The 23,917-nt window shown below is 45.7% G+C and overlaps 9 protein-coding genes across 15 annotated transcripts; 4 read left to right on the top strand and 5 right to left on the bottom strand.

Moving 5' to 3' along the window:
* On the bottom strand, positions 1-1,810 carry PPTG_05897 (hypothetical protein). The gene has a single exon (XM_008899632.1). It carries the CDS (start codon positions 1,763-1,765, stop codon positions 1,112-1,114), a length of 654 nt encoding a protein of 217 aa, XP_008897880.1. The 5' UTR covers positions 1,766-1,810; the 3' UTR covers positions 1-1,111.
* A 664-nt stretch (positions 1,811-2,474) lies between these two features.
* On the bottom strand, positions 2,475-3,061 carry PPTG_05896 (hypothetical protein; the record flags this gene model as incomplete). Its single annotated transcript, XM_008899631.1, has 3 exons — positions 2,475-2,518; positions 2,582-2,824; positions 2,875-3,061. The coding sequence occupies 3 exons, from the start codon at positions 3,059-3,061 to the stop codon at positions 2,475-2,477; spliced, it is 474 nt and encodes a 157-aa protein (XP_008897879.1).
* An 844-nt stretch (positions 3,062-3,905) lies between these two features.
* Positions 3,906-5,239, top strand: PPTG_05895 (hypothetical protein). Of its 6 annotated transcripts, none has more exons than XM_008899627.1 (6): positions 3,906-4,123; positions 4,208-4,282; positions 4,352-4,407; positions 4,476-4,726; positions 4,801-4,851; positions 4,946-5,239. In XM_008899627.1, the coding sequence occupies exons 1-6, from the start codon at positions 4,116-4,118 to the stop codon at positions 5,141-5,143; spliced, it is 639 nt and encodes a 212-aa protein (XP_008897875.1). In that variant the 5' UTR covers positions 3,906-4,115; the 3' UTR covers positions 5,144-5,239. The 6 variants fall into 6 exon arrangements, with proteins under 6 accessions (XP_008897875.1, XP_008897873.1, XP_008897876.1 ...); XM_008899625.1 differs by having other exon boundaries at positions 4,206-4,282; XM_008899628.1 differs by having other exon boundaries at positions 4,206-4,282; positions 4,801-5,239.
* Positions 4,800-6,226, bottom strand: PPTG_05894. 2 transcript variants are annotated; one of them, XM_008899623.1, is made up of 3 exons: positions 6,053-6,226; positions 5,600-5,990; positions 4,800-5,537 (listed from the first exon to the last, which is right to left on the bottom strand). In XM_008899623.1, the coding sequence occupies exons 1-3, from the start codon at positions 6,136-6,138 to the stop codon at positions 5,298-5,300; spliced, it is 717 nt and encodes a 238-aa protein (XP_008897871.1). In that variant the 5' UTR covers positions 6,139-6,226; the 3' UTR covers positions 4,800-5,297. The 2 variants fall into 2 exon arrangements, with proteins under 2 accessions (XP_008897871.1, XP_008897872.1); XM_008899624.1 differs by having other exon boundaries at positions 5,600-6,226.
* A 351-nt stretch (positions 6,227-6,577) lies between these two features.
* Positions 6,578-6,769, bottom strand: PPTG_21780 (hypothetical protein; the record flags this gene model as incomplete). The annotated part of the gene is made up of 1 exon (XM_008899965.1): positions 6,578-6,769. One exon carries the CDS (start codon positions 6,767-6,769, stop codon positions 6,578-6,580), a length of 192 nt encoding a protein of 63 aa, XP_008898213.1.
* A 368-nt stretch (positions 6,770-7,137) lies between these two features.
* On the top strand, positions 7,138-12,247 carry PPTG_05893 (hypothetical protein; the record flags this gene model as incomplete). Its single annotated transcript, XM_008899622.1, has 5 exons — positions 7,138-8,851; positions 8,913-8,980; positions 9,044-10,981; positions 11,057-11,092; positions 11,150-12,247. 5 exons carry the CDS (start codon positions 7,138-7,140, stop codon positions 12,245-12,247), a joined length of 4,854 nt encoding a protein of 1,617 aa, XP_008897870.1.
* A 322-nt stretch (positions 12,248-12,569) lies between these two features.
* Positions 12,570-14,957, top strand: PPTG_05892 (hypothetical protein; the record flags this gene model as incomplete). The annotated part of the gene is made up of 1 exon (XM_008899621.1): positions 12,570-14,957. One exon carries the CDS (start codon positions 12,570-12,572, stop codon positions 14,955-14,957), a length of 2,388 nt encoding a protein of 795 aa, XP_008897869.1.
* Positions 14,958-15,640: 683 nt separating this feature from the next.
* PPTG_05891 (hypothetical protein) lies at positions 15,641-17,676 on the bottom strand (the record flags this gene model as incomplete). Its single annotated transcript, XM_008899620.1, has 7 exons — positions 15,641-15,813; positions 15,922-16,211; positions 16,271-16,299; positions 16,326-16,601; positions 16,665-16,716; positions 16,971-17,103; positions 17,616-17,676. The coding sequence occupies 7 exons, from the start codon at positions 17,674-17,676 to the stop codon at positions 15,641-15,643; spliced, it is 1,014 nt and encodes a 337-aa protein (XP_008897868.1).
* A 5,274-nt stretch (positions 17,677-22,950) lies between these two features.
* Positions 22,951-23,469, top strand: PPTG_05890 (hypothetical protein; the record flags this gene model as incomplete). The annotated part of the gene is made up of 1 exon (XM_008899619.1): positions 22,951-23,469. One exon carries the CDS (start codon positions 22,951-22,953, stop codon positions 23,467-23,469), a length of 519 nt encoding a protein of 172 aa, XP_008897867.1.
* Between the last annotated feature and the right edge of the window lie 448 nt (positions 23,470-23,917).

Below are 23,917 nucleotides of genomic sequence, written 5' to 3'. Positions count from 1 at the left end.
ATTTGATACAGCCCCTATTTGTCGATAGCGGTATCGTACGCTGTGCTCTTAGTGTCACTTTGCAAATGGCTTTCCGTAGCCCGTTCAAGCCACACACACTCGCTATGCGTCCCGGGCACTTCCTGGTATTATAGTGATTGTGGCCGCTCTTCTTTCATCTTGCATCGTTGCATCGGTAGCCTCTGGTGCATCCAACCCAGTGTAACTGGGAAACCAAAAACCCGCTGATGGTATTGGCCAGCAACAAAGGGACAGATACAATAAGCACAAGAGGCATTTGCGACGCCTCACCGTGGATATCGATACTGGCGCAGACGATGAAGATAGAGCCATTGCTGGCATCAATAGGCTGTGGGATTGGCAATACTTCACCGAAAAGAGTCTGTACAAGATGCTACGAGACGAGCGGTTCCGGTTCGACATGTTCAAGAAATGGAATACTGTAAGTACTCAGTCGAACAGCTCAAGCGGCGAATCGGGAAGGCAGTCATGTTTGTGAGGTATGTAAAGAGCACCAGGGAATACAAACGCATTCCGTCAGGCAACTTGGACACGTCAATACATTCGCAGACTATCTTGCGTTCCTCTTAGTGAGCCAACTTCTATAACTTCGAAGAAACTTGCAAAATCGAGTCTTGACGCGTTACGCCATGTCTTCGAGCTAATATGTCGTCAAAATGGCTGGTATACTCGCTGTAATTCGCAGCCTGCACGTGAGGTACGTTGGAAAGTCTCTTCATCGTTGTTTGCTGGACTTGTGCTGTTGTGACTGTAGATGGTGTCATCAAAGCGTTCGTCGATGCGAGTGCACTGCTCCTCACTCTCTTATCCACTCTCAAGCTCACATCATTTTTTCATCTTGGGACTCCATGAGGTAAAATACTGTATTGATCAGGATAAGTGCTTGTACGTGACCCCCTCCAAGGCTTGTTGCTCACTTCAGACAATGCGCAAGTCCCAGGAGCCCCTGAATACATAACTTTCCTCGCCAAACCCACAACGTAAACCTGTAATCAACAAGGTTCCGCTGGACTCGTTCACTAGGGTCAACGATACCATTTCTCGTGGTGATCTGTATCGCGTAACCCTCACCATAACCCTCACAACAGCATCACTCATGCTCCACACCACCTCCATTACGCACTTCCACGATCCCGTCCACGGCTTTGGACGCGCTGATAATACGTCGCAACTGCTCTGCTAGTTTCGTAACCTGTTCCTGCTCCTGGTTACTCTTGCCTGTATTCTCCCGATTCTTATCAGCCGCTAGAAGCTCAATCTTAGTGAGAAGTCCGTAGTAAAAGTCCACCTCGTCCCTCAAATTCAATATCTTGAGCCTCATTCGAGCATTGTCACGCAGCAGGTCTTTCTCGAGGCATTGAGCTACCTCCACTTTGCGGCTCAACGCATCGGCGTAACCTCTGTTACCCTCAACTTCTTTAGCCTCCTGTAGCTTTTCTTCAGTACCTCTAGCACCAGGCACTTCAGTGTTTGGAGCTTGTGTTCCACCCTGTTTAGTGGGCTCTGTGTGGCTCAGTTTAAGGCGCTTGGGGAGTGGCAGTGCGCTCTCCGAATGACTTTCCCCAGAATCGAGTTGTCTCTTCTTCACGTCCTTCGCTCTCGACGCCCAGTGGGTCTCTCGTGGCCGCACCAATTTGATCGGAGTGCGGATCTTTGTGGGTGAGCGCATGCCAGTTGGTGGAACGGTTGGAGCCTTCGCGGGTGAGCTACATGCATGCGAAGACGACGCTAGTGACTGCGACATCGATGTCAACCTTGTCCTCGCGTCAATTTTTGAAATTGGACTTTTATATAAAGAATTTTTTTGAGACTATTTTATAATAAAAGAGTAAGAAAATACTAGAATAAATGTGAGCAAATTGAACAATATCTTAGATCGTATCATACCATCAGATTTCCAACACCTACCGGTATTCCGGAAATCTCTAACAATCGCTTTGTATGTTAGTGGCACAAATGATTTCAGTCATTTTCGGCCATCTTTATTGGTGAGGGCGACAGTGGCGGCGTGACTTATGAAAAAAATCGCGATAGTGCAACTGATTATCACAACCGCGCTCGCTAGAAACGCATTTTGAGTCTTCGCTATTCATTAAAACGTATGTCTGGTGTTACCAGTGCCCAAGGAGGTCCGGAATGTTATTTTAAGTTCTCTAGCGTCATGTGCCACCGACAACGAACTTTACGAGAAAGATCGTACTAAACAGTTGGATACAACCACAGTCAGCCTGATAGCGTCAGCAGTGGGGATCGCTCCACCTCGTCGGTTGCTCTAATGACGGCGTATCTTCAGTCCGACCGTACGACGGTGAAGGTTGAGCAATCGACGGCGACGACGACCGCTCTGCCGTAAGAAAAATGGTGTCCTGCGATTCGTGTGAGCGCTGGCTGGGATATGGGCTCCCTCCCGACGAGAGTCTCGTCGGAGAAAGGTCCTCTGGAGTCGTATGGACTCATTTCTGCAGAAGTGTGTCGAATCGTTCTTGTGCCTGGTAAGCTATCGAAACATAGATAGAGACGAGTGCTACAGTAAATAAATTTAATACAAGCACATACTTACCGCCACGTCCTTCGACGTGGAAAATAAACTCGTCATTCCGCGTCCACGCGGCCTTGGTCAAGTTGGCACTACCTCCAACTGCGAATGCTGAGTCCTCATCCCAAATAGTGAGGAGCTTGTAGTGCATCAGGTGAAGGCTGTGGTAGACAGGAATTCCTGCAACCACAAGCTCTAACACACATTTCCGGACTGCCGTGCAACACCTTGTCCACCCCTTGTCAATGATGACTTGGACGGACTTACCTACAATGAGAAAATAAGTATGTTCGTAAAAAATAAAAAAAAAACATTACCGAGCCGATGTAGCCGAATCATCTCGATGTAAAACTCGCCATCTGTGAGCGCGTAGTATACAAAGCATGCTTTTGACGCGGTAGATTTGCGTAGTCGGTTGAGTAGATCTTGCCTTGTAGCCGCGTCCGCATCAAGAACGTCGGTGTACACATCGTCGGCTTGAACGAAGTCCGGCTTCGACACCATCGAAGCCTCCACCGCTTCGGAGCCCTCCACGAGTATTAAAGCAATTAATAAGATAATACCTGCTGATAAAAAAAAAGCATAACAGCTGTATAAAACAAGTGGACATCTGAGATGGAGGCTGAGCTAAGGAAACTGCCGTCTCACTGGACCTGGCAGAACACAAAAAGAGGCGTTTAACGAGATCGCGAAGTCGAAGCAGTGGAGGGCACAGGGGTTGGACTCTATCCGGAAGAAAAAAGAGGAACTCGATCTCTCGAAGCGCGTCGAGATGTATTTCCTCAAGAAACAAAAGCCAATGCCAAACCCCGGAAAGGGGGAAAAGATCACGTTGGACTTAGAACGAGTTGAATGTGTTGGCACTGTCCGATATGACTATTACCTATGAGACGAGTAAAGAAGATCTCTTTGACAAGTTTGTTGAGCAATACGACAGGTTGTTGAGCTGATGCGAGCCAAGATGGGTGAGAATTACGAGCACTCGTTTGATGCTGTTCTGACACAAAACCGACTGCTTAAACGTAAGCAGGCGCCAGCTGAAGGAGATGCAGCCTAACCAACGGTTGCTATATGTGCGCTGCATCTTGAGTCGTGAGTTCCTTGTATAGGTTTTGCTAAATATCAATTAAAGACGGATGAGTTTCCAGCAATGCCACCACGGCGTGCTCTATTCAGCCGGATATTCTCGTATTGATTTAGGATGCGAGAGCTTCCACTCAGCTTGAAAAGTCTGATTCTCTTTGCAGCCGTAAATAACGTTAAAAAACGGTTCATTTTTTAAAAGAGTTTTTTGTAAAATTATTAAATTTATTTAGACGACAACTTTTTTAAAAAAATAATTTGTATTCTGTCTTCTTAAAAGAAATTAAGCTGAAAATGGAGGCCGAGGACAACGTTGTTGGGGCGCTATTCTTGCAGAACGGGGAGGACAACAGCTATAACCCGGAGGATTTTGTGCTGGATCTGGACGTAGGGGGCTCGGCGCCGCACTTCCGTATCTCAGTAGCAGACGACGACGGCGGTATTCCCGGATCGCTCTTCGCATGCGCTGTCTGGAATGGAGCGGTGCGTTCTTGCTGCAACTCAAGAGCTGGGAATTGCAGTAAAACTTAGCTATGCAATCCAATTGCAATATTTCCCTGCTCAGAGGTTTATAGCTATGCATTTCGCCAACCATCCAAAGCTCGTGGAAGGTCGCAGTCTCGTGGAATTCGGCGCAGCTTCGTAAGATATCCGAGTTAATTACTGACGACAACATTGGAATTCTGATAATTGTTTATTTCTATTAAACAGAGCTCTACCGTCGCTTGTAGCGCTGCATTTCGGGGCCAAGTTGGCTGTGATGACGGGTGAGCGAACTTATGATTTTTTTTACTGGGCAGTGTGGTAAGCAATGTTCTAAACGTTTGTTGTGCAGACTATCCGAACGACTTGTTGTTGAAAAATATTGAGACGAATATCAAGCGTAATGAGCATCTGTTGGGCATTGGGAGACGCGAAGTCCGAGGACATCTTTGGGGAAGTGACACAAGGGGGCTGCTAAAGTGTCTCGCTTCTTCGACGTCAGATGCGGATGTTGGTGAGAAGGATCCTGAAAGTTCAGAAGACTTGACGGAAACTCGATTTGATGTGGTTGTTGTTGCGGAGTGTCTATGGTTGCATGACTTGGTAAGCTCCTGATTACTGTTGCTGAGAGCTCTCAGGTGTTGATTTTTTTTTCCTTCTTGCTGTCGGTTTATCAGCACGAAGACTTGCTGAAATCTATTGACGCGTGTCTGGCACCAGGAGGAAAGGTGCGATAGATGTGCTATTATTTTGAATTATATCTCAGTTAACGTTGTGATCGGTTGGGTTGTGTTGTGTTTGCTGTGTTATTGGATGGGACAGGTGTTTGTGAGCTTTGCACACCATGTTCCAGGTCACGAAGAGCACGATTTATCGTTCTTCATTAAGGCGAAGAAGCTGTATGGGTTCGATGCTGTTCATCTGGACACGCTAGCCTCGCCGCACATTTTTAATGCTGACAGAATCGTCGACCAGTACTTGTACCTACTTACGCGGTCCAGCGAGCATTCTACAGTTTGACAGATGATCCTAGTTTGTTCTGCTCGTTCAGGCGTCATTGTGCATTCAAAGCACATAAGTAAAGACAAAATGATACTTAGTACTTGCAAACTCAACTTCATAGATCGATTAGATCTCAATTACTTGTAAAATCGCTCCGAGGACGGTCAAGTTTCTATCCTAGGAAAGTTGCAATCGACAGGTCCGGCAGCAATTTGCCATCGCGGCCGCACTTGATCGTGTGACGTACAGTCGAGAATTGAGGGCTGTTCTCGATGAACTCCAGGTAGTCCGGAGCGCCGGGGCGCACCACGTTGTCCGCAGCGATAATTGAGCCCGGCGCCAGAGTTTCACTGCTGATAATCAGCTTCAAGTCGGAAAGATAGACTGTCTTCTCATGGTCGATAAAGTACAACTACACCATAACAGCTCACTGTTAGACCAGCACAGCGCTAACTATGTAAAATAGTCACTTACATCGACGGTCTTGCCGCGCAGCACTCCATACTGCTCCGAGAATTCCCCGACATACACCGTCACCTGGTTGGTTAGACCCGCGATTTCCACCATCTCACGAACGCGAGCAGCGAATACTGGAGAGTATTCAAAGGAGTAGTAATGCGACTCGTTGCCAGCGACCTCACGCTGCAGGCTTGCGAACCTCACGGCACTGTAGCCGGTGTAAGCTCCCAATTCGGCCATAACGGTGGGCTTCTTCTTGCGGATCTCCTCGTCAATCACGGCTCCCTTGACTTGCCCAATGTTCATCATGTGGTTGGTGGAGGCAAACTCATCGATGCAGTTGATAACGGAGGCTGGGTTGCCACGCTCTGCGTTCCGCTTGACGTATTCGAGGCAGTTTGCCGAGCTGGAGCAGCCAGGATAACAGTTAGAATAGATAGGCATCACACATAATTAGGGATAACGTACTTTTCGTCCGTCCAGCGGTCCATCTGCTCCTTTGTCGGCATGGGGCCGTTACCCCACGGTGCATTAAAGGTTGGAGGTGAGCTCATCTTAGCGGTGAAGTTGCGTCAGCAGTCGCTTAACACTTGCAGTGCAGATTGGTGAATGAGGAATGCCTGAATGCCTTGCTCTGAGGAGGGACTTGGAGTCAAAGTGCATCAAGTGCATCAACATATTCTACGAGGGATTACGTCCACAGAGGAATGTTGGTGAATTTAACTGTAGTATAGTACATGTATTGTATTACAGCTAGTCTGTAAATACTACTTTGAAGTACTTTGACAGAATTTAGTCGGTCGTTTTACAAAAAATTATTAAATTCTATGAGAATGATACAGGCAGTTGAAGAGTACTATTAATTAAAGAAAAACAAGAGTAATACGTAACAAAGGAAAGTGTGTAAAAAATCAGTGTATATTTTGAAGAATCACGCATAAGAGCAGTTTGCTGTTGCTTTCAATTGTTGAATTCGTCGCTATTTCCTCAGCGTTAAATGTCGGACAATAGCATGTACAACGTAAGCTTTCCGACTTTGGGTTTCTTCTCCCCGTTGCCAGCGCTCTTGATAGGACGAGTCGGGCTTGTCAGGTTGACGGGAGGCAGCACACCAGTCGCAGCATTAGCAGCATGATCAGCGCTGTCGCGAGATCTCTTGTCGACCAGGAACTTCAGAAACTTCATCTTGGGCAGCAGCTTCAATAGACGCGGACGATATGATAAGGTGCCGAGAAGAGAGTTGCTATTCGAAGCCCGCAAATTTGCAAATGCTTCATAGCAAAATTAACTCGTTGCACGCTACCAACTGCGTCACAATGACCACTACGCTTGTTATTCCCTCTACGGAATGCATGTAGACCATACACGAATGAATGCGTGCTGCGAGGGAATTCTTCCCGTCTCAACATCCGATCAGCAATACAGGAACTGGCTTTGATCTAACGGAGACCAAAATGCACCTTGAAACGGTACTTGTGTCTGTTAGCGGGTCGCTTTGCATCGACCTCTAAAAGTCTCGAAACGATCTTGATATCTAATAGTTAAACGATAAGATGGCGGAGCGGAAGCGTTGGGATAAGCAGCAGGACTTTCATCCTTCCAGTAGCTCCTCCACCTCAGACGCTAAAGCTGATCCCGTGCTCACCAAGCAGCTTCAATACATTAAAGTACTAGAGGAGAGGAATAGAGTGAAGAAGCGACTGGCTGCGGCTTCAAAACGGAACGACCGTCTTCAGGAGAGAGAGGAGGCTTTTGTGACGGCGTTCAACGTCCCAACACGGGCCGCTCAGTCCACTTCATCGTCCTCTGCATCGTCGAGAAACACTAGATCAGCGACGTCGATACTACCCACAAAACTTCCGGGAAAGCTCTCGAAATGCAGATCGGCGCCGTCCACAACGTTACATTTTGCTGGTAGCGAAGAGAAGGAGCAGAATAGAGCACGAAGAGCCAAGTGGAGTCGTCCTCAGGCTCCTATGGGCGTTGCGGTACAGCATGAAGACGGTGTACCGCTTTTTCGGCTTACGACGCAGGAGGCGAAGAACGAGAACAAAGATGGAGAAGATGAAGAAGAGAGTTACTTGGAGGAGTCATTTGAGGAGTTTGAAGAAGAAGATGAGAGAGAAAACACTCGTGGGCGAATGGAAGAGCTGGTGATTCATGAAGAAGAGAACTGTGCAAACGAGACGAAAGGTGAAGGGGTAGATCTCTCCAAGACGACCAAGGAGCTTTTCGCAATTATTCAACATCTTTCTCGATCGAAGCAGAGAGCGTTGGTCGATGTATTGCAAAAATTCCAGAGTGGTGATCACAATGAAAACGATGTCAAGATTTTACAGAATTCGATCGGCGATCCTGCTATTTGGAAGGAGATCACGTCAGCACTTGATTCATCAGCAACAGAGCGCGCTACCGAAGGTTCCAATTCCGTATCAAAAGCTTCGGACAGTCATGATGTCGCTACAGTTGTAGCGCCAATGAAAAACTTGATAGAGGAGCAAATACGATTGGAGGATGAGTACGAACGAGAGATGAAGGAACGACTAATACGTGAACGAGAAGAAAAACAGCGGATACTCAAAGAAGCAGAAGAACGTCGTGCTAAAATGATGAAAGAGTTAGAAGATGAAGAGCGCGAAATTGAAAGACTCATGGAAGTTAAAAGACAAGAACGGCTAGCAAAACTACGAGCACTGCAAGAAGAGACAGCTGCTACTGAACCAGTTAGTGCTGTTAAAGTTGAGGCACCGAGTACGACAATGAAGTCGGATGACCAGATGGAGCCGAATAGGACGACAAAGCCCGACGTGAAGAGTAAAAAGCGGAGAGAATCTCACAATATCTCGCAGGTGGATACGGAGCTATACGCGGACGTCAAGAGCATGCCTACAACTTCAGATCAGAGAGATACTATTGCTCAAGAGGGCTCAAAACCGTCCCTAGAGTCTGTATTGGTTCCACGTCTCAATTTGTCTTTTTCTTCGAATTCCAAGACTGCTAGTAGCACGGAACGTCACGACATTCACGTCAAGTTGCTGTCAACTTGGGGTAGAACGCGCGCTGTGGGTCTCACTCAGATCTGCGTCTACGACCTGAACGGCGAAGAGCTTTCTGTAGACTTGGAAACGCTGCAGCTTTACGATCAGCCTACGGGTAGACCACTACCCAAGACAAACGACATGGTGCACGGACTGCAAAGGTTATTTAATGGCGCTGCGCAGACAAATAGGGAGAAAGACATGTGGCTTGGACGATTGGGAGACTCAGGTAAAGGGTTCCCTGCTGTTGTAAATGTTGATAGTTGTTCTGACATTTCTTTTTTGGGCAGGTGTCCTCCTTATCCGCTTCCAAGTTCTATTGGCTCCCAGTAAGCTTTGTGTATGGAATTACAACAGTGTGAGTATAAGTTTTTCATTGATAAATTGATATCGTTTGCTAATGCTAACATAATCTATGTAGAGATCGCATACTGCTTGCACTCGGGACATCGAAGTGTTGGTGAGTGGTAAATCGGTGTGGATGGGTTCTCTACCAGAAACTTTTGGGGATGAAGACGATAATATCTGCACTTGGATAGATTTACTGGATTCAGTAAGGAAAACAGTAAGAAAGACATCACGCACATCTCATCTCGAGGGGAGCTCTCTATCGACTGATAGGAGTATGAAGTCGTCTGCTCGATGGACTGATGCAATAACTTCAGAGCAACACACAACTCAAAACGACGAGTCCACTTCTGTAAAGCCGGTGGGTGGGACTCCGATGTGGTTGTCTGGATCAGCTTCCTCGTCTCTATCAACCGAACGTTTGCCAGTGACAAGCCGGAGTAGTGATGTTGACTCATGGACTGCCGACGAAAAACCACCCAGTGGCAACATAACGAGTCGTCGAAGACAAGGAAAACCAGTGTACAGCTCTCAGAGTGACGTAAAAGATGTGCGGTCCGATCGTGCAGAAGAGAAGAGCTGTAGTCAAACCGTCCAAGATCTGAAGCACGAGAAGCCTCGCTACCGGCAGACTGAAGCTCCTGCTCTCGTATCGCTCTCATCGTGGGATAGTCTCGAAAACTTCAGCAAAACAAACCGAAGCCGTCTCGCGCAACCTACTGGAGAAACCACGAAATTTGGAGTGGAAAGCTATGAGGAGGACAAAGCTAAGGCATCTTCAAGTCGTACGTCGTTCACAAAATCTGCTCTTTTGTCCGAGCTACGACAAGGACCGTCCAGCTACGTGGCTGTATCACCGTCACCTTGTTCAGAAGTTATAAAACATTCCTCCTCCGAACCAATGTTCGATAACAGAGAACCTAGCAGCGATATCCGCCTCAAAGCAACTGCAGACATTCCTATTCTTCCGAGTGGAAAATGGCTACAGATAGAGATTCTGAGTACGTGGGGTGATCCCTATTACGTGGGACTCAATGGCGTGGAGATTTTCAATCACAGAGGTAAATTAGTTAAATTCCGAGACCCAGAGACGCAGGTAACAGCTTGTCCCGAGAGCATCAATGTGTTAGAAGAGAACTCTGATGACCCTCGAGTGCCCAAAAACCTGGTGGACGGAGTTAATTTTACTTGCGATGATTTCCACATGTGGCTCGCTCCATTTACACCGGACCAGCCTCACTATGTGTTGCTGGGAATGGATTGTGCCGTGTCCGTGTCGATGATACGTATCTGGAACTACAACAAGTCACGTACACACACTTGTCGAGGTGTTCGTGAGGCGCGACTAGTTTTTTACGATCACATTCCAACTGTATTGTCGGGTATTGAGAGTAAAATGACGGATGGAAACGTGATTTTTGAAGGCGAGATAAAGCAGGCTCCAGGTCTGGTAGGAGCTGATAGCATGGAGATCTCCAATGAAGTGATACTATTCACTCAAGAGCCAACTATTCTTGAGGCTATTGAGGCGAATGATGAGGCGTTGCGGACACTTGCTATGGAACAACAGCGTGAAGATGAGGAAGTTCGTGAAATTGTGGATAATGTACATCGATCAATGGAACTACAACGTCCGCGGACGTCAGATGCAGGGTCCAGGATAGTTGAAAAGAGTCCGAAAATCCAAGAAAATGATGAAGACAGTCGACTGCGCGTGGGCAAAGATGGCAGACCCATGACGGTGGCAAGAAATGCGGGAGTGAGAACGTCGATCGACTCGTGGGTTGCTGAAGAACCTCAGCGGATGTCAGCGATGAGGAACAGCAATGATGGACTTACTTTAGATGATAAACTGCCTCGCGGTCGACGACTTATTCTGCAATTGCATAGTACATGGGGCGATAGAAATTACATCGGATTGACTCAAGTGGAGGTGCTGGTCGGTTCACACGGGACTCCAATCCCTCTTGATATCAGCAACTTGGATGCAAAACCGCGAGATTTGGCTTCGGTATGTCATTCAAAAGTATTTACTAAAGTGTTTATTTTGATAACGCGCTGTATTTTTGTTACCGTTGCTCTGCAGTTGGGATATATCGGCGATCCTCGTACACTCGACAAGGTGCGTCCAGTTTCAGCATAAAAAATAAGTTTCGAGCTGACTTACGTTTGTTGTTAGTTGATTGACGGTGAACATACTACGTGCGATGACACGCATATGTGGTTGGTTCCGTTTCAAGCAGGAACTGTACCAGAAGTGCGTATCGAGCTCAAATCCGTCCAATATTTTTATGGTCTCCGAGTCTGGAACTACAATAAATCACCAGAAGATACCTACCGCGGCGTCAAGCAGATAGTGGTGATGCTAGACGGCGTAATTATCTCCCCAAAAGAAACTGGATTCTTGCTGCGTAAAGCTCCAGGAGTTGCCGCCTTTGACTTCGGCCAGTTGCTGCAATTCTCAGACGTTGAGACTCCTTCATACGTCGAGCGTGTACGCTATCCCTTCACTACTCGAGCGTACAAGACACCAATCATCAGACAAGACTACGAGGCTCCACTCTATCCCCAAGGATTCTTACTTAAGATTATTTGTTGGACAACATGGGGCGATCCGTATTATCTTGGACTCAACGGACTGGAACTCTACGACCATTCTGGAGCTCGAATCGTTGAGAAACCTTCAGTTATCACTGCTGTACCGTACTCCGTCTCGGAAATTGACAATTCAAAGCAACAAGACTCTCGAATACCAGAAAATCTTGTCAGTGGACTCGATAAGAATACGTGGGAAGCTCATGACGCCTGGCTTGCTCCATTGGCTAGTTCTCTGGGGAATCAACAGGGGAATATTTTGTACATCGGTTTTGACACTCCTGTAGTGGTATCTTTGATTAAATTCTGGAATTATAGCAAAACTCCAGAGCGTGGAGTGAAGGATATGGATATTTATCTGGATGACGTGCATTTGTTCTCCGGGACGCTGAAGAAGGCGCCGATGGCTGATATCCATGCAACTAGCAATCGATTTGGAAAGGTACACAAAGTGACGGAGCTGTTCGGACAACCGATACTGTTCTCTTCCAGTCAGGCACAAGTGGATGCTGAGAAACGATATGTTTACTACTGCGGTGTCGAAGAACAAGATGTGCTGGGAATCAACGAGGGACAAATCATGCACGAGTCAAGAGCGATGTACAGGAAACCAGACCCTGGAGCTGAGGGAGTAGTAGTTGATCTTGACCTGCGTCCCATGACTGCTGTATGTCGACAATGAGAAAACAGTTTAAGCATGTCTTGTGTCTCGTGGTGTAAATAACTTAGTCACCTCTTCCAAGCAAAGTGGTGTCCATAATTAAACTGAACGCGTAGTGATCATCATCCAAAACTAAAGATGACGCGGGTATTTCCGGTGGTGATGAAATTAGTCCAAAATTCAACATCACGGAAGTGGAGAAGTTGTATCAAGCCTAAGCATCATAATGGGTCGCGTTCGGGTCGCTTCCACAGTAGGTGACACTGAAAACGATCAAGCTTATGCTGTATTATCGAGATGGGTGTTACGTTACTTGGATCGAAGGAGCAGACAAAGTACCAGGATGCTGCATTCCACGCCAGAGGCTCTCATTACCACAACACATCTCCGTCAACTTGGAGCTCGTGAAAAAGTTTTTGAGCGAAATCTACCATTATCGTGGTCACGGTTCTTGATGGGTCTTGTGTCTTTGATGCTGGTGCTCTCCGACATTTTTCGAGGTGGACTTGGCGTGCAGAACTTGGAAAAATATTATCCTGCACTTCATCCTGATGAGGTAATGGGCTTTGGAACGTCGTGGAATTATTCCGTGTTTGCAGCAACAAAACAAGAAGCTTACAGTGGAGATCTCAAAGCCAATGTCTGGACGTACAAATTCGATTCGACGTCGATTAGTTGGCGCGCTTTTGCCAGGTATTTCGGAATATCCGATTTTCCGGACTGTATTTTCTACACTGCACAATGTCCTGAACTGACTTTGAACGGCGACGTGGTGTTCCGAATGATCGACGGGCTCGTGAATGGGGTCGTTGATATAAACAAAACGCGTAAGAAATGGATACCATCGAAAAATGGGCCGGTGACGCTGACTCTGCGCACTGAAAGCGAGTACATTGATCGACTGCATCAGTTTTTACTGTCGAACTGGTTTAACAATTTTAATTGGCGTACCAATACTATACTATACTATTCACCCGAGTTGTTAAAATCTATAAGCGCTCGTGATATCTGCTTCCCTTCAAACGGAGATCGGGTGCGAACCCCGCACTTTTGTCAAGAATTATGGACAAATCTGGATCGCTCTTGTGCCCCATCCGATACAAAAAGTAGAGCTGCTGGGTTGTTATATGTTCACACCATGACACGTTTACATGCTGTTCAAGCTCGTTTCCCTAATATGACAGTGGATCTCACGTTTCTTGAAAGTCAAGAGGACGTGCAAGTGTGTCGCGGGGGTTTATCGTTTACTGGATTTCGAAGATCGGATGTTAGTACTCTTATCCGTGCTCGAGATTGCAGCTCTTCTGACTGTGAGACTTTATTTGTGGAGGAGTATCGCTATGAAACAGGACTCTTGATATCGGACGTTACCCAATGGTATCGACTGGTAGCTGCCCTACGCACCATAGGGCAAATGTACTTCTGGTTTCGAGGAATTGGACTGATCTTGAGCTGCTATTTTATTTACGGGCCATCGAAGAAAGTTTCGATTTGGATACGTTTACGGAAAGCTCGAGATTTATTCATAAAAGTACCAACACAGTGTGTTGTATACGGGAGTTCATTTCCAGTATTATGCTATGTTCTTGCTCATTTACTAGACGCTCCGTTCACGTACAATGTTCTTGAAGGTCACTTCTTCTCTCAAGCCGGTGCACTAGATATTAAACCCGAAGCTTTTATCTCCTATGCGGTCGTGCAGATGCGTAGTGTCTGGATATACGCATTGGTATGGCAGGTAGCGGTAAGCATGGTAACCTCAACCAGACAGCTTCACACTACCAAATGGAGTAATGGAGCTACTGGAGTTCCCGAATTTTTACTGAGTGCGTTCTCAAGTGTGACTTTAATTTCTCAGTACCGTTCCACTACCTTTCGATCGTCCCAAATCCTGAGAATAATGGAAGTTCCGAGTAATATGGGGCGTGGATGGGAAGCTGCCAAATATCAGTATAACTTCAGACATAGAGGCCAGGGTGGTGTCGTGCTTGGTGGCGTAGTCATCGATCTGAAATTCCTCGCTTGTTTACTATTTCTAGTCGCAGCATGGTGGGGTGTGCATATAGTTTGGTCACATTTGTGGGCATATCGGTATAACAAGGGCAAGCTTAAAGACAGCCATTGGCTTGCACTGCCCCCTACTCCAGTACCCTATTCAGCTGGAACACTATGGCCTGTTGTGAGTGTATGTGTCCAGTGGCCCAGCAGTTTTTACTGCATTCGAGATACCCGATACAACGAGCCAGCAATGCTTAAAACCGCACAACAGAACCATTATCGCCATCGCTATCCTATTAGGTCTCGACTACTGGGTTGGAAGCAATATGAGGATGCACGAGTACTAGCCGTAACAGCCAGTGTTCGCTGCAAGTATCTCCCCGAAGAAGAAAAACGACTGCGCTCACGGTTATCGGGTAAAATCTTTGACACCAATCGGTTTATTCAGCATCATCTGAAGTGCCTTCACCGACGTTCGAATGATGTGGAGGCGAATGTGGCGTTTATGAATGCGGTCCTTATGAGTGACCCGCTGGTGTACTTGTTGTTGGCATTTGGAGCTGATCCATCAACGCAGCTAGGCTATTACCAGTCCATCTGGCACCCACACCATATCGTCCTATTACCGGTTGCAGTTGTGGGAGAACGCAATGAATATACTAGCAGTTTCAAGCTGCTTCGACGGGTAAATGCCTGTGAGTTGACGTGGGCAGAGCTAGTGCAATGCGGCTGAAGAGAAGGAAAGCATGAATCAATTTATTCGACTGCACGCACACCCGTAGAGACTACAAAAATAAGTTTTCTTTTCTTTTTTGACATCGCTTGCCGCGTTGTACTTGTCCTCCGATCGATACAATACGATCGGAGTACTCTTCAATACTTGTACCTCTGAACAATGTTTAAATGGTTATCAGAATAACATTGATATTGGTTAGTCGCTTTTGCCATTCTACAGCTGAATGTGTTCTTTTTGAGAGAGATACCAGTAAATTGTGTACTGATTTGGACATTTTTAAATGAATGATATTTTTTATTTTTTATTTTACTATGCTTGAAGACGCGAGAGAATTTCTTGCTTTTTTCTGTAGGAATATGGAGTTCCATCGGATACAGGGCTCCCGAATACGGCATTGTTCACAAATGAAACTCGACAAGTAACGCAAATTATCGGAGGAGTAAGCAAAAGAAATAAATTCAATTATTGCAATACATTTGCCATTGCACGCAATAATGATTCCATCTCTGCTTACGTGCACTTGTTGACCACTTGCACGTTCCAGTAGCTGCTGTTCACGCGCAAAAATAGCAGCATTTCGAGCGTGATAGGATTCAGACCTTGGCGCTGCGTACCGACAGTAGCCTTGGCGAGACTAAAAAATCGCTCAACGATATTTGACGTTGGCGGGATTGCGTGAATCAACTCGTACTTGGTGGCCCCACTTGCTTACGACGTTTCTCCACCTTCTTAATAAATGAGCTCTCAGCATCGTCATCTGCTGCTGCAATGGAAGTCTCTTCACGCTGGACGGCAAAGCGGCGCAGAGATGCAGTCTCGGCCCTCGTCCGTTCTGTTGTCTTGCCGTCCAGTACTTTTACACACGCAGCCTCAAAATGAGGCGAGTGCACAATCGCACCAGGGCAGCTAAATAGAAAGCGTATTAGTGCGAATATTGAAAGCATATAAAGAGTAGAATTACCGATATGCGATGCCAGCGCAGACAGCGACTCCAATAGTCCGTCGAAGTACACACGCGCGTCCAGGAGTGATACCGTAGAAGCCTGCAACTCCTTGCTGACAGAATCGACCTTCGACAGGTCCTCCAGGAGCTTGCGCAAGCGGCGATTGGCAGCTGGACCGGGCAGGTTGTCGGCTAGCTCGTCGTCGTCTTTAATGAACTCCAGCAGTCGAAAGTAGCGATGGATCATACAAAACGTGGAGCTCCAGCGAGTGTCCTGACTTAGCATGGGCCTCAATGGAGTATTGAACCTAAAACGGAGTTAACAAAGTTAGCGTGCAATCATTGGACAAAAGTCGTTGAAAATTACCTGAGCTTTGCGGATTGGTTTAAACTCTCCTTCAGTTTTACCATCAGCGACTTACTTTGTCTAAATCGTCCGATACTTCACGGAAAAAGCTCTCCACCGCCAGACTCAGGCGGTGGCTTGCACATCCGACCAGTGGCACACTCAAGAGATTAGCAAGGCGCTGGTTAGCGTAGCAGTTGTCTCCTACAATAAACAGGCAGTCCTCTACACGCTTGTTGTAGTCGCGCATCAGCATCTCACGTAGAAACGTCAGGTGGGTCGCTGCGGAGTGGTCGATCGGGTAGCTCACCAGCGGTGCCATGGCTAGCAGCGGGTATTGTGCTGTTCCCGCCTTTTCAAAGCAGCCGAACACGGCCAGAAGTTAAACGACCACCCGTCGATTATCATGCCGTACCGCTTCGGCATGTCGACCTTGATTGCTGCCTCTACGTGACGCGTCACGCTCTCTAACACGTGTTACAGCGTCTCTTGGATGATGCGCTCTAGATTAGTGTACCTACAGCAACAAAAAGTCAGAGTAAATAGCTAAAACCAACAGATTAAAAACTCAAAATTATCTGCGTGTTTCTGCGTCCTCGTAAAAATGAAGAGGCAAATTGCTCTTGATGACCGAGCTCATCCAACCGAATAAGTTCAGGCTGTGCTGGCGAATCCACGGTGCGAGAGTACCGGTAGCGGCTGGGGCTGCAGCACACATGACCTCAACGTAGTCAAGATGCTGAGTCTTGACGTGCAGAGCCAGGTTGCTCCAGCCAGTCCGTGACGTCTGTTGGCGCACAACCGAGCAGCGGAGGCGGTAGTAGGCAGAATAGGCTTCTCCTGGTCGTCGAGGACTGGACGAAAATAGAATTGAGCAATCTGCTTTGTTAGAAAACATAGCAAATGTAGAATGACAGTGAGGGCAGTCCCGACAAGGCTTGTAAGCCATTTAAAACTCGCTAGCCATTCATTTCAACGACTGGTCCCCAAGCATGTTACCGGTCATATCCGTAAATAAATAAATGTGCGTTGCCCCATAGTAAATAATTGCTTTCAGCCAGCCTAATCGCTGCAAGCAATAATTACGCTAAATTAATTGCAATTATTGTGATACCAATTGATTTTTCGAGAGCCCATACAACTTGGTGATCAATTTCCATATAACGATGTGTACACGTCGTAGACTATGTTATCATGTCGAGATGACAGAAGCTTGGCAACTTGCAGACGCGATAATGGTGGATTTTCCTTTACAAAGTTATTGCTTAGTATTTGCTTTCAAGACTCGAGTAGTGTTCGATTTCGCGCGTTTAAAGCTTCTTGATTCATTCGTCTGCTCAGTCGAGAGTCAAGGATTACAATTTACAAGAGTCGCCCGCATTTACTTCGACACCGGACACATCAGCTGCCGATGGCGAGTCTAACATGGCAGCGGTGGCTGCGCGACCGAGATCACCGCAACGGCCTCGGAACTCAACGTACAGATAATGCACAGGGTGAGCGGGTTCGACTCCCCGAACGAGGCAGTTATGAAGAAAGGCTACTCCACAGATCGACGTGGACCTCTCAGTTTGAGTGGGACGATTTTTTTCTTGGGTCGTATACAGACACGACCTGGATTTAGGTCGGGTAGTTTATTTAGGCCTAAATTCAAACCTACGGCCACAGCCTGTTATTAGCTTCACTTGCCAGTTTTACGCACTCATGGGTCAACGAATGGTCAAAATAGTTTGTCCTGAATTTCAAGCACCAAGTACCCCTAGAAAATGATGATTTTACATACAGGATAGTTAGATATAAGGGGAAACTTTCGGCATAGCGTCCGAATTTGCGGTCAAAATTGCCAAATTCGGACACCTTGTACTTTGTACTTGATATTGCTCCTAGAAAAAACATGCACCTCAACGGCTCAAAACTTTGGGGAAAGGGCTCAGGTAGGGTAAGTTGATGACAGCCCATAATTGGTGTACTCTATTGGTTCAAATGCCTAACCATATGCCAAACCATCTGGTGTTTACGTTAGTACCATGACGTGTCGTCAACATGGACGGATTTTATTCTTTCCTGTCGTAATTTGTACGTAATGCATGGATCGCTGTACAAATTTCATGTAACTCAAGTGGTGTCAACTATAATAGATCATTTTCGACTTGTTTGGGAATACTCTTTCTTTTTACGTAACGAAGGATGCTAGAAATAGATATAAATGAAATACTAGAAATAGATACAACGGCGTCAAGTCACGTCTTTTATGTTTCCAAAAGGCTCGCCAAGACACGAGAGCACCAATGGACATCAACATGTTCTGGTACTATGGAATACAAGATACTACTAGAAGTATATAAAAAAGAGAAGATTAGCTCCAATTAGCAACACTGTTTTGATATCCAGCACAAGCCCCAAACTTCATTCGAGGGGCCCAACGCCAAGTGGTATAGAACGAATCAGATTGCAGGAAGCATTATATGCCCATTTGATGGGGTGTAAAATTATATTTTCTAGATATTTTTCAACCTTAAACTATAAGGTAGATGTCTGTATGTAACGTAACGCATATCCGCACTTCTAATTGGCTGCAAACATTATCTTATAGTATTACATATACGTTTGTCTGCGACGCTTCTGATTTAAAAATTCTTCCGCTTAAAGTGCAACATTTGATTTAACAGCGAACTAGTGTCTCAGAATTTTGCAATGACAATCAATAAGGCTCAAGGACAGACGCTCCAAGAACTTGGGTTGTACTTGCCTCAGTCGTTTTTTTCACACGGGCAACTCTACGTTGCTCTATCGCGGGCAACTTCGAGGCACCATATCAAGATCGCACTGGACTATCAAACTCACGAAGAAGATGGCGGGTGTTGTTTGCTAAACGACGTTTATCGATCCGTAGTTAGATAGGGAGCTTTCATTTTTTTTTTTTTGCGTAATCCCATTTTTCAACTCTTAAAATCTACTGTACTATTTGATAAATACAAGCCAAAAAAATGTTACACCCCCAAGCGCGCTTGCTAGTACATACATAACATCTTTACTGCTGTAACTTTTAGCAAGCTCTCGTAGGTTGTTCATGGATCGAATCAGCACCAAATGAAGGGGCGAAATAGATCAAGCGCGTAGCCTTAGAGGTGTTGGTTCTAGATGTAAATTTATTTGTAATCTCAACTTGCCTTTGCAAACCATCTTGCAAGTGCGGTGATCCTGCGGCTAGTACAAGTAGATCATTCTTTAAGTTAGCCTTGTACTGATCTTTGAGCGTCAATGCTTGCTTCGCAGGCTTCAACGGCTCGCGCGCGATACAATCTGTTAGGGTAAAACGGGTCAAATCGACAGAAAAAAATGCAATGTTGAACGGATTCCACAAAATTCTATCTGTTAGCTTTTATCTTGGTATTTCGTCTTGGAGATGCGATAATTTTCGATTAGGCTGCCTTCCAGTTAGATTATTGTGTTTTATTTCGGTGACAGTATCATGAACATACCTTTAGAAGCGACAGAGTAGTCACTCTTCTCCCTTTGGCTGACGAAATGCCACCGCCGGATGCACGGCAGGTGTTAAGTCCTCGCGAGACCAAGGAGGTTAGACTTCTACACGCATACGAAAGAAAGTGCGTGGCTAGCAATCTTGTGCGAGTTCGCGACCACAGACCGATACCCCTTAACTATCAGATACGGATAACCTGACGCCAAAAAATGTTTAACATGCTACTTTTGATCAATGTTCAGCTTACATTTTGAGGTCGGCTGAATGTTGAGCGAGATAACATCGAGCGAGATACATCTTTTTCGGATCAAAATCCTCGGTTCAAAACAAGAAATGCTCAGATCGAAAAAAAAAAACACTTGTCAAATATAATTTACAAGTCAAAATCGAGTTTCATGGAGAAGTGTAAAAGGCAAAGAACTCACGCACCCTCCAACGGCCAGCTTGGACTGAGCACTTATCGTTTAGCGATGAAGTACAAGGGCTCCCCACTAGGCCTGACGAAAGCTCAGCATTGTGCTAACTACATTATGCACGCCACCAAGCACAACATGTCAACCAAAGTCACGCCATACCATTGCGATTTCATGTCAGATCACTCACTCAGAATACACGCGCGTGCAAGGGGCTTAAGGTGCATGCAGGTAGGCTCGTATTTAGATCTCACATGAAACCAGTTGTTGAATATATAACTGATTACAGGTCATCTCGTTTTGATCTCTTAATTTTTCTTTTTGAACCGAGGATTTCTTATTTTGATCTGGAAATGGTGTACCCCGTGCCGTGCCATGTTTTTAATCCCTTGAGGGCTGTCCATTCCTAAAGGTTTTCCCAGTATTAACACTCTCCTTGTATGGATTTACAAGCCACGTCTTCCCATCAGATCTTGAACCATAAATTGCCAGACTGATTACGAGACTTGAGTTTGTACATTGAACTTGGAGACCATGTCGTGATCAACGAGGTGCGACCAGATCTGACGCACTCAAAGTACATATGTAACGTAAACTGCAACATGTACATAATTTATCCAACGAATTACTGAGGAGATAGTGATCTATTAATACAGTAGAGTACGATTGGCAAGTACTGGCTTCCAGAAGCAATTTCTTCAAGTAGAAAATTTTTGATTAGATATTAGGTATAAGATTCCTCATGAGTACAGTACTCCGTTCGTTACCCATAGCTTCAAATTGTTAACTATGAGGATTTCATAAATGCTGCCCAACTCATAAGAAGAAAAAAAAATCGAAATTAATAGATCATTAGGGGTTGTCACGGTTGGAAGGTAGGTTTTAGCAGCCAATCAGATCAAACCTACCTGCCCCGTCCTTTTCAAGTCGAACATTCCCCAAAAAACAGGAAGGTTTGGTCAAGAGATGAATGTTTAATATGATTGGTTGAAGTCACGTTAGCAGGTTTGATTGGCCGCAAGGAAATCACTTTCGTAATCACAAATTGTATCGTGTAGCGCGCGACGCTCGTCATAGTGAAATCACACTGGTGCAAGGAAAATATGCCACTAACTACTGCCGCCGTAGAATGAATAATGCCTAACGCAATCGCTACCAAATGCCATGATACCTGCAACGCTAAACTACTGGGGAAATGGCTGGATGTGCTCAAACATAGCACGGAGGGAAGGACTCCAGACCTCAGTGTCATTCAAACATCAGCCAATAAGAGTGCACCCAATGTAACTTTTTTCTGTACTCCGTGGGGCACTCACATTTAAAAAAAAATGAAGATTTGATTTGATTGGCTGGTCAAACATTCAAACATTCCAAGCGTGACAACCCCTACTGTAAGCCAAAGTTCGTTTTATAAATGCTGTATTGGTACACTGGTGATAATCAGATTTCTGCTTCCATGCACATCAACACGTGTTTCAGTACAATCCTACAGATGGCACGAATTCAACTTGCGGCTTTATGCATGTGCGTCGGTCGTATTTCACGCACGACCGCACGCCCCTTGCTTTCAGCCATACGCGTGGCCTGGGGTGTCCATGATCCATAGCATATGATACCAACTTGCTCCTATAGTAACAATGCGCGTCCCTCATGCCTTTTCTTTTAAAATCGCCATCAAACATAAGAAATATTCAGCTGCTTTTGCTCACAGATCCGTCACATAAAACCACTTATTCAGCATAGTATTGATCATACACCGACAAAGTCATTTTCACAAATTGCACCTACAAGCCATAAGTTTTCAACGACGTGTAGTTAAACCTGGTAGTGTTAGGTTATGAGTCGCCGTACTTATTATCTCGATGCGCAGTTGTACATCTCAAACTCCATTTATGAAAGTTCCTCCTCTAAACTACCGGGTGATTGAAAAATCTCAATCCGTTGCAACTACTCGTAATCTGGAGTTGCGGTCAGCAAATACCTACCAGATACAATACAATGTTGCAATCGTAATTCGCTGCCACCCCCAGAATGAAGTGTACTAGAGTGATAAAATACGTTCATACACACAATGTATTCGTGTGGCAGGAAACGTGAGCTTAGATTAACAAAGTACTATGCATTCTGCCCTTCTCAGCCTTAATTATACCCAATGGTCCGCTACTAATTCCATGTTAATTATGGGTTGCATCGTCTCCACCGATTTTGAGGGTGAGCTCACCGTGAGCCGGTTTTAAACGGAAAAAAGCAAATCAAGCCCGAGTAAGAGAGATTTGATATCGTTCGGCGGTTTACAGGCCACCATTTCAACTGTATCTCCGCCTATTGAATCTAACACAACCTTTTTATGAATCTCATTTCGCATGAGCCTGTACAGTAATCTGCGTCAATAAGACACGGGTCAACAAGTAATATCTTGACAGAATTTATATTATGCCAATGGCGACGGAGATGGGCGAGGCACTTAGCTAAAGAATCCAGTAAGAAGAAATTGGCCAATACACAACCGCTTCGCCTATCTTTGTCCGATTCGTGGACACTTAATAGACCCCCGCAGCCAATATCAGGTGTGGCTTATTGCCGCAGATTACTGTATCATGATCTCTTGCTGATTAGTCACGAAATCAGCCCTTTCCATTTTGACCATTCGATCTCGTACAACCAGATGGCACTGCTGTAGGACGCTGCAGCAAAATTGATTTCTCTATTGCCACTAACAGCTCACTTTTCAATTCGTCTGCATCAAGAACAACGGCCCACAAGAAGGGTTCATTCGACACCTCCACGAATCAGCTATAACGGCAATGCGCTTGCTCCTGTGGACGTTGCTAGCGACTGTGGGCGTCTTTCTTTCGTGTTGTCAGGCTGCTTCAGGCGACTCGAATAAACTAGTGAAGTGTTCACTATCCGACCAGTTGGCTTCGTGTGGGCGTGCGGTCGACATTGATTTCGATTATGACAAGCGTTTTCTGAGAGGCGAAAGCAGAACACTACAATTGAAAGAAGATAATCGAGATGAAGCTGAGGAGCGCGGAATCTCCCAAGTCGCACAGAAAATCGCAGACAAAACAAAGCAGTTGGGCAGGAAGGCCGTGGAAATATGGAAGCGCATCAAAGCATGGTACCTCGCGAAGGAGGCGCCAATACTCGAGCGCAGATTTAAGGAGCTGCTTAAGGAGGGCAAATCTTACGACGATGTCAAGGCTCAATGGAACAGTATCTTATGGAGTGGCTGGTGGTCACTACCGTCAGGGTTCAAGAGATTCCTTAGAAAGTATGATGAGTTTCTGAGGGAAAATAAGCGCTTCGATCTCGCAAAATAACCGAATCAATGATGAAAGCCGTGATTACCCTGTCCTGAAAGCATCAATAAAACTATGCGTTTGCTTGTGGCAGTGTTTTACTGGCATCAGTCACTCATACATTACGTCTGATAACATGTCATAAATGTCGAATGTATGTGGCTCTTTACATACGCTAGCCTCACCCCCAACAATCTTATCTTTGGATTTTATATTCATTCTAGTCCAACACAACTGAAGATTTTATATTTCAGAAAAAAACGCACATTTCTAAAAAAAGAAAAGAAAATTCACAGTGGTATCACGCTAGTAATATAGGCGAGTAGGAAGGGCACTTAAGCAACTTGCATCATCAACATGACGCCAGAGGCGTACGTGCTCCTCCAATTGAGCTCTAACACCCCTCACGAAGTATGGGAGGCATCTTGAGGCCCATCCCCACTTCATAGCGCAGCGGAACAAAGTAGTT

The sequence above is a fragment of the Phytophthora parasitica genome, assembly GCF_000247585.1.
Source record: "Phytophthora parasitica INRA-310 unplaced genomic scaffold supercont2.8, whole genome shotgun sequence".
NCBI lineage: Eukaryota > Oomycota > Peronosporomycetes > Peronosporales > Peronosporaceae > Phytophthora > Phytophthora nicotianae.
This window is presented reverse-complemented; position numbering and strand designations above follow the sequence as displayed.

Excerpts from the sequence above, each read along its gene's own strand:
- PPTG_05897 (XM_008899632.1), bottom strand. The coding sequence starts at position 1,765 with ATGTCGCAGTCACTAGCGTCGTCTTCGCATGCATGTAGCTCACCCGCG.
- PPTG_05895 (XM_008899625.1), top strand. The coding sequence starts at position 3,935 with ATGGAGGCCGAGGACAACGTTGTTGGGGCGCTATTCTTGCAGAACGGG. Across the intron at positions 4,124-4,205 it reads GCGCTGTCTGGAATGGAGCG|AGGTTTATAGCTATGCATTT; the intron begins GTGCGTTCTTGC and ends TTCCCTGCTCAG. Across the intron at positions 4,727-4,800 it reads GTCTATGGTTGCATGACTTG|CACGAAGACTTGCTGAAATC; the intron begins GTAAGCTCCTGA and ends TCGGTTTATCAG.
- PPTG_05894 (XM_008899623.1), bottom strand. The coding sequence starts at position 6,138 with ATGAGCTCACCTCCAACCTTTAATGCACCGTGGGGTAACGGCCCCATG. Across the intron at positions 5,991-6,052 it reads GACCGCTGGACGGACGAAAA|CTCGGCAAACTGCCTCGAAT; the intron begins GTACGTTATCCC and ends TGGCTGCTCCAG. Across the intron at positions 5,538-5,599 it reads TGCGCGGCAAGACCGTCGAT|TTGTACTTTATCGACCATGA; the intron begins GTAAGTGACTAT and ends GTTATGGTGTAG.